The following is a 12,847-nucleotide window of genomic DNA, read 5'->3' on the forward strand; positions in this document are numbered from 1 at the left end:
ATATATATACATACCACATCTTCCTCATCCATTTGTCTACTGATGGACACTTAGGTTGCTTCCATCTCTTGGCTATTGTAAATAACACTGCAATAAACATAGGGATGCATATATCTTTCCAAATTAGTGTTTTTATTTTCTTCAGGTAAATAGTCAATAATGGAATTATCAGATTATATAGTATTTCTATTTTTAATTTTTTGAGTAACCTCCATACTGTTTTCTACCGTGACGGTATCACTTTACATTCCCACCAACAATGTACCAGGGTTGCTTTCTTGCCACATCCTTACCATAATGCCCTGCTTAATGACACAGAAAATGCTCCTCAAGAATAAGCTTTTCCATTAATTTTTGGAATATAACCTTTCATGCTGTTCAAAACAATTTGGTAATTATTTTTCCCATGTTTTTCCCTTTCTGTCAGCAATCTACTTCAAGCCAAATAACTATACCTCAATATTTAGAGTACATTAGTGCTGCTCAGTCTGATCTCCCTTTATGCAGAGAATACCTGTCCACATGATCAAAGGAGTTTATGCTTACCAAAAAACTGAATTTGTTACACTATATGCTATCTGGTCACATTTCATAACTCTGCACATAAAAGGAGAAGGTGGGGGGAGTCTGAAACAAAGTATAAAAGGAGAAGGAAGAAAGTTTGATAAATCCACAGGACATTTTCTTCTTCCCGAGAAGAAAAAATTCATAATTACCAGTTAGCAAAGACTCAGTCCCAAGTTAGTAGTGGTTTAAGAAGAAATAAGTATAAAGCCTATGGCAGCTGACCTAACTAATCACAGAACGCATAGACTCAACATGAACAACACGTAAGCCTGACAGTATTTCTGACCCATTGCTGATCTCAGTACTCATTCACACAATATGGAAAACAATCTAAAAGTAAGTCGTGTTGGATAAACACATATGGCTCAGTCCTGAGAATGGCTAACATATAAACAAGACAGGGCAAAATAAAAAGCCTAAATAGTAAGTTACCACATGCAATTTATAAAGTGTTTTGTTCCTACTTAAAACTTGAAAAGAAATCAATTTTACCAAAAAGTGGCCAGAAACAATGCATTTTTAAACTATAGGCCATGACCCATTTGTAGATCGTGAAATATATAAGTAGGTTAGGTTCAGATGAGCATTTTTTGTTTCATGAACTAGTAGAGGCTAGGAAAATACAATACCAAAATATATCACAAAGTTAACTATTGTTTCATGAAAATGTTTCCATTTTATGTACATACATATATGGAATGTATTTAAGTGGCTGAAAAGTATTTTACATTGTAGGCCACAATTAAAAAAAAAAAAAGCTTGAAAAGCACAGGTCTGGGACCTACCAGTAAGACAAGCTTATTTTCTCAGAGTGGGAATGAAACTAGGAGGAATAGTTTTATAAATTTTGTAAGATTATCTCATCTAAAGATCATCTAAGATTTTAAATAGCTGTGTACTAATTTTTCAGCTGCTGAGACTTCACTTATTCAAAATTCAAAAAAGGCTTATTTTTTACCTTCTATAAACCAGGCATAGCTCTATGTGCTAGAAATAGAAAGCTGAAAAATATCAAGCCCCCGCCTTCATGAAATTTAAATTCTATCAGAGAGAAGTTAGCCATGATGCCAGCTGCTAGGCTCAGCGCTTTACCTACGTTCTCACTTGGGCCTCATAACACTATGAGGTAGACAGTATTTATCTTCATTTTATATATGTGGGAAATGAGGCTTAGAGAAATTACTTAACTTATCCAAGATGTCCCTCCCTCTCCCTCTCTCTCTTTCTCTCTCTCTGTCTCTCTCTCTCTCTCTCTCTCACACACACACACACACACACACACACACACACGTACTTGGCTAGTTTCCAGCAGAGTTGGGATTCAAAATCAAAGCACCTACCCTTAGCCACTATACTACACTGCCTTCCAGAGTTCTTCTATCCGCAAGAAAATGAAATGTAACAGCATTCTGCCCAAGTAAATTTCTAAAAGCTATATCAAGGTGTGGCTTTTGATCATACAATTTCAAGTATAGGTGGTCTGGGGTTACTTGCCCTTTTAAAAATCTTATAAGTTGAAAGAAGGGAATTCTTAGAAGTTGATCTAAAATAACAATTCAGTTTCACACAGTTCGCTTTGGAACAAACATACAAAACCATCAGATGATTTGTATGTCTTCCTAACTATTTCAAAAGAAAAAAAGAATGGTAGACAAAAAGCATACAAAATGCACACTTTGGGGGGGGGGGAAGTAGTCCTGTTCTATGAATAAGTTCAGCTTAGGCTCTCACAATAGAGAGGCTCTAGCAGCAGAGCATGACTATTCATTCAGAGGCCTTATCAGAATAGTCATTCCCTAAAAGGATCCTGCCGTTTGGGAGACATGTTGACAGAAGCAAGGCCCACCCACCTAGGCAGCTAGACCTGCTGAGTCAAGCCTGGCAACCAGGGTGAAGGTGGTGGGGCCGGATGACCCCATACCTCATATTTCTAATCCGCTGTCTGATCCTTGAGAGCTGGATGTTCCTGTTTTGCTCCCATCACCTAATACAGTATATGGGATGTGGCAGAGACTCAGTAAATATTTGCTAAAGGAGTAAATGATATTGTACAAGTTACTTCCTTTTCGTGGTCTTGATTTCCTATAAAGCAAAAAGATCGGAGTAGACCAGTATATTCACTTTTAGCCCTGAAAGTGTATACCTCTTCGGGCTAGAATTTCTAAATACATCATAAGGCATTGGTAGAATTACTCCAGGACATCCGGGCCTGAATATATGCCTAGTCACAAGATTTCACAACATCTTACTCACTGCAGTCCTGTAGAAGATAAACAAAATGAATCTGCCCTGTTGAAACTCCAAAACTGCTCAGTATTGCTGGAGGAGGAAGAGAGATAAGCTAGTTGTTGTAGAAATAATAGAAAATATTTCTGACCATCCAGCTAGAGAAGGAGGAAAGTTGATATTCATAAAAACAATAATAATGGCAGCAGCCACGTTTAGCTTCTTCAGATGTTTGAAGAATCAGAAAAATCTGATATCTGGTTTCTCCAAATAATCTTACTCACTGTGAAGGCAGCACCCTTATTTTTTAATAGTATAACACAGATTTACCATCCTCAACAGTCAACTAGAAGTTGTTTTCTAACCATTTATGATTCTCTCCAAAAAAGAAAAGTGAATTATTTTTAACACATTATTTTAAATAATATCTCAAAATCAATGAAGCAACCAGACTATATCACAAAACCCCTAGTTCCTAAAGTCAGGTTTTATTAAATGTTTGCTGAAGACTGAAATGGGATTAAACATCAAACTATGTCTCTGATCTATAAAAAAAATTTAAATGGTTTTCAAATCACCTCTAGTTGTTATGGGCAGAAATGGCTTCTAGGTATTTTAAACCTCTTTATGGATGTTTGTTACACACGAGAAACATTGGTAGAAACTGTAGGGGAACCAGAAAACTCTAGAAAGTATCAAGTCCTCAAACTTAGGACCCAATTTAGATAAACAATGCCTGACATAAAAAGTCAAAGAATAATTCAAAGTTTTAAATAAAGGCACATTAAAAGAAATTTTATAATGACTAATGGCCAATAAAAAAGGAAGAGCTAAGGATTTCATGATGTGCAGATTCTAAGAGCAGAAAAGGTTTACACAGAGAACATTTCCATGAATTAACTTCTTCCTCCTGCTAAGTCTTAATTAATCTAAGAGTTTATAAAAACAAAAATAGTTATTATTCAAAGGACAGAAAAAGTTTAAAAAGCACAACAGTTATTTATATAAAATTTAAAATAGAAGGTAAACAAGCTTACTTTAACAACTCTTTTAAAAATAATATTCCATGGAAAATGAGAACCCTTGTATGTTATTGGTAGGCATGTAAAACGGTACAGCCACTGTGGTAAACAATTTGGTGGTTCCTTAAAGCTAAGCAGAAAATTACTATATGACCCAACAATTCCATTCTTGAGTCCACATCCAAAAGATCTGAAAACAAGGACTTAAACAGATACTTGTACACCAGTGTTCACAACAGCATTATTCACAGTAGCTAAAAAGTGAAAACAATCCAGTGCCCATCAGTAGATGAATGGAGGGACACCTGGGTGGCTGTTGGTTAAGGGTCCAACTCTTGGTTTTGGCTCAGGTCATGATCTCACTGTTCATGAGATTGAGCCCCACATTGGGCTCCACATTGACAGCACAAAGCCTGCTTGGGATTCTCTCTCTGCCCCTCCCCTGCTCACACTCTCTTCCTCTCTCTCAAAATAAACAAATAAACTTAAAAAAATAGATGAGTGGATAAACGAAATGGGGTATATACATACAATGGAATATTTCTCTGTCATAAAAAGGAATGAAGTTTTGATACATGCTACAAATGGACGAACCTTGAAACCATTATGCTAAGTGAAATAAGCCAGATGCAGGACAAACATTATATGATTCCAATTACATGAAATATCTAGAACAGGCAAATTCACAGAGATAAGAGATTAGAAGGGAATAGAGAATTAGGGCTTAATAGTCACCAAGTTTGGGGCAATGAAAAAGTTTGTAAGCAGGCAATGGGGACATAGTTGTACAACACTGTGAATATAATTAATGCCACTTAATTCTATACTTAAATATGGTTCAACTAGCAAATTTTATGTTATATATGTGTGTGTATTCAACCACAATTAAAAAAACATTCCACAATTGGGGCGCCTGGGTGACTCAGTTAGATGCCTGACTTCATCTCAGGTCAGGTTTGCGAGTTCGAGCGCTGCATCAAGCTGTGTACTGGACAGCTCAGAGCCTGGAGCCTGCTTCAGATTCTGTGTCTCCCCCTCTCCCTCTGCTCTTCCCTCTCTCTCTGTCTCTCTCAAAAATATATAAACATTAAAAATTTGTTTTTAAAAATTCCACAATCACCCCAAAGATTAAAATATAAAAGGAAAGTGTGCCCTTATATAAAATAGAGAGAACTGGTAGTCATTACATTAACTAAGGTGTCCGTTATGGCCACATGGCACACTTATGTGCATCCTGATGTGATGTGATATAATCTATATAAGAGTCTTGCTGGAAAATTTTACCAGACCCATAATATGGGATGTTCTATAGTATAAGAACCTAAAGAGCCTGAACTCTTCAAAGGATTCACCATCATTAAGAAAAGAGAGTATTGATATATAACAGTTCTAAATTGGGGAAACTATATAACACAAGAGCCAAATGCAATGCTTGAATCTTGACTGGATCTGATCTGATCTGGAAGAAAAGGAGTTATATAGGATATGTGGGGAATAATAAAGGAAATGAGTTGTGGACAGAATATAGGATGGTAGTAGTGAATTATTGTCTTTTTTTTTTAATATTTTTATTTATTTCTAGGAGAGAGAGAGAGAGAGAGAGACAGCGTGAGCAGGGGAGGGTCAGAGAGAGAGAGGGAGTCACAGACCGAAATAGGCTCCAGGCTCTGAGCTGGCAGTCAGCACAGAGCCCGACGCGGGGCTCGAACCCACAAACCGCGAGATCACGACCTTAGAGAAAGTCAGACGCTTAACCGACCAAGCCACCCAGGCGCCCCAATTATTGTCTTTTTTTAAAAAAATTTAATGTTTATTTTTGAGAGAGTGTGAGTGGGGGTGGAGGTGGGCAAAAAGCAAGGGAGGCAGAATGTGAAACAGGCTCCAGGCTCTGAGTTGTCAGCGCAGAGCCTGTTGCGAAGCTCAAACCCACAAACCATAGGATCATGACCTGAGCCAAAGTCGGACACTTTACCAACTCAGCCACCCAGACGCCCCCATTAATTACTGTAGATCTCTCAGGTACAGTCATAGTATATGGTTGCACACAATAATGTTCCTATGCTTGGAAAATACATGCTGAGGTACTTACAGGTGAAGTATTAAGGACTCTACCACCTATTTTTGGATGGTCTGGCAAAAGAGAATGTGTGGGAGGAAAGAATGGGAGAGGTGGAGCGTTTAGGGTAAGATAACGGTGAATTTAAATGAAGGATAATAGAGGCTTTCATTGCAGTCTTTCAATGTTACTGGGGGTTTGAAAATTACAAAATAAAGAAAGAAGTTTTTTAAAAATTAGAATTCTTCCTCTTTTCCACTCAGAGTATACATAAGAAAGCTAAATGAGAGGCAGCTGGCTGGCTCAGTTGATACAGCATGCCACTCTTGATCTCAGGGGGTCATGAGTTCAAGCCCCGTGTTGGGCATAGAGCTTACTTAACTTAAAAACAAAAGAACAAAAAGGAAGGAGAAAGCTAAATGAACAAGGGGAAAAATATAGCAAATTCAGGCTTTTCCGTACCTTCCACGTCATACCAGTGTGCGCCGTTTGTGATCCCATCTTTGAAAGTTTCGTCTTCATCTCCTGGACAATGAGGTGCACCAGTTTTCATTATGGGATGGTTTGATGCATAGGCTTTTGCCAAGTATTTAAAGACTTCATCGTCTGAGGTTTTGCTATAGATTCCAGTGGCCTTATGTTCTGGAGAATCATCAAAAGGATAGCTTGCTACCACAGAGCCACCATGAAGATTTCCGGAAAGCACAAACCTTTGAAAACAACCAAATCATGTATCACTAAAAAAAAAAAAAAAAAAAAAGCCCAGACAATGCCACGTTTTTAAAAATTCTATGCCTTTCATAAAGGAACTTAAGTATCTCTCTTATGAGACCTAGAAGACGACTCTATCAGCTATTACAAGCAGAACAACCAAAAAAGAAAAGGAAAGAAAGCATCATCAACTTGACACATTTCAGTCCAGTGGTTTTTGTAATTCAATTTACCCTCAAGCAACTTTAAGGAATTTTCCCACCATTGAAAAAGTAGCTGAATAACAGTATAAATTAACGTTTCAGGAGACATCTTATTCAGGGGATTCAAATTCATGCGTTGGGTTGAACAATATGAACTTTCAAGTATTCAGTCACTTTTTGACCTACAAAAGTGACAATTTCATGTAGTTCAGCCTAATGCTTGTATTTTGTAACACGTTAACATTGTAGGAAACATGGCTTGTATAAATAAATATGTGTTGAATACATGAGTTAGGTTAGTTAGCTTTCATGATTTTTTATATTTACTATCCCAAAATGTTTCAGGTAGGAAGTCTAATTTAAAACAGGATGTGTTTTGCCTCACTCCAGTTTCACAATATGCTGAATACTAAATTCACATTTTTCAAAAGAGAAGCCGCAACAGAGAAGACTGGGGGTGGGGAGAACCTGATACAGTGAGCTGCTTTCAGAGAAAAACAATATAGCACATAAAAGGTTAGTCCTCCATTGCGTCACCATAGAAGCAGCTCTCTCTAAGCCCAACGTCTCTGATTGGCCCATTAAAAAATAAACTGACATGGAGACAGGGCTGCTCCCATAAAAGAAACATTTTTTTTTTTTATGTTTCTACTTCTAAGTGAACCAATTTATAATTTGGTGAAATTTATAGATGCTGAAATACTGAAGAACTCCTTTTATGGTGAAAGCTAAAGGCAAAAAAACATGCTCAAGTCCTATTTATACATCTTTCTCTCATGTAACAGTTCAAACTATTACTGTGAGTACAGATAAAACACTCTCCTCTTGGCTCTCTAAATTGGATTTTCTTGCTTCTGCCTTTTTGTGGCTGAAATGAACTGTCCTACAGAAATTCTAAATGGAGTTATATATAACATTTCATTGCCTCAAAGAAAATTAGACCCAAGAGTATGTCTAATTGGAAAGGCTATTTTAAGTATCATCAATACCATCCCAGAGAATATTAAAAAGTGAAAATTACTTGTAACACAGAATCTGGTCATCAGAAGACAGAACTTAGCCAATAAATACAGTGATTAAATACTAGAATAGACTATGAAAAGAGACCAGTTAAAAACAAATATAATTATTATTAGCAATCTTCCTGACACCAGAGAATGCCATTTGGAGTAGCAGCAATAGCACAGCCTCTGAAGCCAGGCACATGTGGGGAAGAACATTCGGTCTCCGAGACTTGTCACTGACCAGCAATAAAATATGATCAGGAGAAGTTACTGCCTCTAAACTCACTGAACCCCAGTTTCTCTCTCATCTGTAAAATGGGGATTATTGCTACTGGTTCCCAGGGTTGTTATAAGAATTAACATGTGTACACCTCCCAGCACAACTGCTTTATATCCTCTGCTCAACAAATGCTCATTCCTTCGGAGATATCTAGCATCCTAGTGATTGGGGAATCACTGCCTTCAGACTTTCATTCTACTCCCCACTACCAGTGCTAGCCCTTGGGTGACAGAATGATATAGAAACAAAACCCAAGTATATATTCTCACATTCTAACTCCATTCTACCTATCTGGCCCCCACTGCTAAGGTATCATCGATTTACTTTCTTATAAATTTTTTTTTTAATGTTTTTTTTATTTATTTCTAGGAGAGAGAGAGAGAGAGACAACGTGAGCAGGGGAGGGTCAGAGAGAGAGGGAGTCACAGACTGAAACAGGCTCCAGGCTCTGAGCTGGCAGGCAGCACAGAGCCCGACGCGGGGCTCGAACCCACGAACCGCGAGATCATGACCTAAGCGAAAGTCGGACGCTCAACCGACTAAGCCACCCAGGCCCCCTCATCGATTTACTTTCTGATATGCATGCCTTAAATAACTTCAATGCTTTTCTCTCCCCGTCTGATTTCGGGAAAGTTACAAGGAGCCTAGTCTAGTTCAGGCGATCCATTCAGCAACAAATTTTAAGTGTCAACTATGCGACAAATGTTCTGGGCCCTACGGAATACATCAGTGAACAAATATAAAAATGCCCTCATGGCATCCATATTCTAGTAAAATAAAGGGGATACCTGCATGTTCAAAATAAGCGAAGCATGTTACTTTAATTGTATATTTTCACTTAAAACTTTAAAGTCCGAGATTCTCTACTAAATGCAGTTTTCTACTGTTTGGCATTTTTTTGCAACGCTTCTCAGAAATATTAAAATGGCCTAACCGAATACCTGTAGAATAAAATATTTCCAATCTACTTGAGTGATAAAATTCAGTTATTAGATCTTCCTTACTTTACTTGTGAAATCTAAAAAGTATGAATGCTACTCTTATAAGGATTTTAAGACAAAGTGATTATAGTAGCTAGAAGTTTACCACTTTTAGTCTTTATCAAACTAACTTTGTATGTCAATCCAATTTTATTTGAAAGGTATTTTATGGTTCCATTCAAATCATTGAAGTGTTTCTCATACTTGACTTTAGTATCATACATTATTTCTTGCCTAAGATTTAAAGTAGCTGCTAAATATAAATATTATAAACAAGAATCTATAGATATTTAAAAGTTAATCTCTAAGTTAACTCAGTTATGCTCTCCAGATAACCCTACAACTTTTAAACATTATGAGGACTTGAGTCTGATAAGCTAAATTCTAAAGATTCAGGAAACTGTGGATATAACACAAGCCCCTCAAAAGTAATTTGTACCCATCCCTGGCAATACGATAATGCTTTTCACAAACATATCAAATAATCATGTATATGCTGATCTCCTACGTTAAGTCTAAGCAGGTATATAGAATTAAAGAAGCCTAGTGTACTTTTAAAAATGGGGGGTGAACTATAAAATCGTTACTTTAATGATGGGATTAAAACCTTGTATATTTTCCTAAGTTTATGTGTCAATTACCAATAATACAAAAATACCTATTGGATGAAGTGTAAAGTGAAACAAAGAAAATTCGCTTTCCTACGCAGATGGAAATAAGTCTTAAATTCTTACATATCCAAAAAAGCAACAAAAATCTATTTCTAATATAGCTGGGTGAATAGCATATCAAGAAGTTACTTGGGGCGCCTGGGTGGCTCAGTCGGTTGAGTGTCCTACTCTTGATTTCAGCTCAGGTCATGATCTCACAGTTCCTGGGATGGAGCCCTGCATCAAGGCTCTCCCTTTCTCTCTGCTCCTCCCCCTGTGCTCTCTCTCTCTCTCTAAAAATAAATAAACTTAAAAAAATAACTCAAATGATTTCAGAAAATACCCTGAAAAAGGTAATTTTCCCATACAGACTAATGTGTTCAGTTCTTAATTTTCCAATTCATGAAGCTGACTCTAAGCATCAATTTCAAATTCTATGTATGCTTGTGTTTTTAATTTTATTCACATATCTGTGTCCTTTGTTATTAATTCATCATTAAAGAATATGCATTTTGCGTTAATATTTGAAAACTGAAGATGGGATAGATGTACTTTTCATGTACACCTTATGTAGGTAGTCACCTCCCTCCCCTCCTGATTAGAGTTGTGTGTTTGAAACACGGTTGGGTACGATCAGGATAGTCCATAGCCACCCACAAAACAAAATGACTTTCTGTGTAATACCAACAAACACAGATGAACTTTTAAAATTGACACAAGCTCCTATCATCGAACTAACCAGCCCCAACACGACTTATAATTGTTAAATACGGTGATATGAAAAAGTTAACCAGAGAGCAAATTTTTGGTTCCATACTTTAAAGTTTAAAGCTTGTGGTATAGCCTCAAGGTGACCTGCACCAAGGCAAAGCTCATTTTCATTTCTGGTCACCGCAGAACTAACACTGAAGAGAAAAATCTTGTCATGGAATTTATGTCCCTGCAAGGGTCATGACGGGGCATTTTCATTTAAATAATGCAAACAATGCATTTGATATATCATCTCAGAAAAGCCCTGGCCATCTCAGCTTCTGACACAAGATATATATATTAAAGTCATGTTTCTTAGGCAAATGTTCAGAGATCATGACATAGTTATCTTTAAAAGAAAAAAAAAAAACTCTTCTCAGAAAATATATGTGAAGTTAAATATCTACAAGGGATCCCAAAAGGAGTAAAGTCAATGGTGGAAGATTAAAAAAAAAAAAAAAAAACCAGTAGGATTGTCATAATGCCTATGAATTTTCTAAGTCTGCTATATGTATTGAAATCTTGTAGAAGCAAGGATTCTCAGAACAGAGAAACTCTTCTGTTCGTTATGACTTCAAATCAAGATGGAAAGTAACTATTATTTCACAAGCCTAATGAAAGACACAAAAATGGGGATATGCTGACAAAGCTGATGCCTGAAAAGTGAGTACCTGCTCACCTCAGACATTCCATCTGGAGTAAGTTCTCTCTTCTTTTAAGCCTCCCCTCCTCCTTTCTGCTGAAAATCCTACTCATCTCGCAAGATGCAGTTCAAGTTCTACCTCTTTCTTCCACGGAGGATCCTTATTATTGCAACCCACACACATTTTGCCAGTAGGAACAATTCCTGTGAAGTTTAACTGGGTACATAAACACACCTCATATATACTTATAATATTCTCTTGCTATACACCGATTTCTTTAAGGTCCTTGTGCTTTTAATTTTTTACATCCCACATAGTGCTTAATAACACTTCCGGTGTGTATTAAATGTGACAATTAGCCATTCAGCCCTGGCCCACTAATAGAGTGCGCAAAGAGCATCAGAAACCTTTCAGAGAGTCTAAAATGCAGCAGCTCACAGATGAAGACCCCAGCTCTGTGCAAGTTCTCCTGCCATAGCCATATGCTCCCTAGCTGAGTCAGAGGTAAAGACTGGAAGAAGGCCAGTTTCTGTCAAATAACCAAGAAGACCCGGGAGTGGCATTTATCATTACTGGGCCACAGTCTCCCCCTATAGCTGTTAGGAGCACTGTCAAAGAATCTAAGTCCCAGCTACACTTCCCACCATGGAAATTACTTAACCAATCTGACCCTCAATTTCCTCTATGCAAAACAGGGATAGTAATGATGTCTATTGCATGAGGTTGTGGCTAACATAAGGTGAGGTCATGCAGCCCCGGGAAAGAGCTTACTTACCAGGGTGCCTACCGTAATAATAGCAACATTGACAGCTTATCTATAAAATGAGTGAACTGACCTAAGTTATCCTTAAGTTCTCTTCTATTGCTTATATTCTATGGTCCTGTGACAACAGGGACCGGAATGTCAGTCAGAAAGGAGTCTTCCTTCCAGCCCAACAGCTCTTTGAATCCGTTGAACGAATGACAGCCTCTAGGCAGCGCTTCCTGGACTATATTAGCGAGATAAGAGGCTAAGCGGCCTGGGCCCTGTCCCGGGTAAGGGTGTCGCCCTCCACCTTCACTATCCCGGTCCCTTAGGCCTGCAAGCAGTGTTTGAATGTCTACTGAGTGTCCGGCCCAGCCCGTGCCCGTGGAGGCCCACGTGGATGGGGGTCGGGAGAGAAGGTTCGCGACACTCACTTGTTCCTGCGGATCCAGTCCATGAGGGCGCGCACCTCTGGCACTTCGTCCAGGGCAGGGGGTTCGCCGGTGCTGAACTGGTCGGGGAAGCTGCGGTTGAGGTCACGGCCGCGGCTGTTGTCGCGACCGCTGGTCCCGGGAGGGCCGCTGTCGCCGAGGCCGCAGTCGCCCTCGTGGGCGCGCTCAAAGCCGTCGGGGTTGAGGCTAGGCAGCACGTACACGTCGGTGGTGTTGAGCAGGCTGACGATGCGCGGGTCTCCGCGGCGGTAGCCAGCCGCCAGCTCGCGGGCTAGGTAGACCAGCACCTGGCGCGACACGGTCTCGTCGCCGTGCATATTGCCCACCAGCTTCACCTGCTGCCTGCNGGGCGCCGCGGCCGCCGCCTCCCTCAGCGCCGAGCCCAGCTCCTCTTCATGGTAGTAGCGACTGAACTGGCCCTCGTCCGTCTCGGCGCCCGCGCTCGTCGTCGTTGTCGTCGCCTCCGCTTTCTTGATGTGCGCTGCCCGGGCCGAGTTCCGCAGCAGCAGCAGGAGCAGGCACAGCAGAAGCGGGAGGCGCNCCGCAGCCAATCGTGG

General features: G+C 39.2%; 1 protein-coding gene across 1 annotated transcript in view; it reads right to left on the reverse strand.

The window, feature by feature from the left end:
* CPD (carboxypeptidase D) overlaps positions 1 to 12,635 on the reverse strand; it is a 72,189-nt gene extending 59,554 nt beyond the window's left edge. The window contains exons 1-2 of the mRNA XM_077749680.1: positions 12,273 to 12,635; positions 6,334 to 6,581 (exon numbers count right to left, since the gene is read on the reverse strand). Coding sequence (XP_077605806.1) covers positions 6,334 to 6,581; positions 12,273 to 12,607 — 583 coding nt within the window. The 5' untranslated portion in view covers positions 12,608 to 12,635. The remainder of the gene's footprint in view (positions 1 to 6,333; positions 6,582 to 12,272) is intronic.
* Positions 12,636 to 12,847: the final 212 nt, after the last annotated feature.

Source organism: Crocuta crocuta, unplaced genomic scaffold, assembly GCF_008692635.1.
Source record: "Crocuta crocuta isolate KB4526 unplaced genomic scaffold, BGI_CrCroc_1.0 scaffold149, whole genome shotgun sequence".
Lineage (NCBI taxonomy): Eukaryota > Metazoa > Chordata > Mammalia > Carnivora > Hyaenidae > Crocuta > Crocuta crocuta.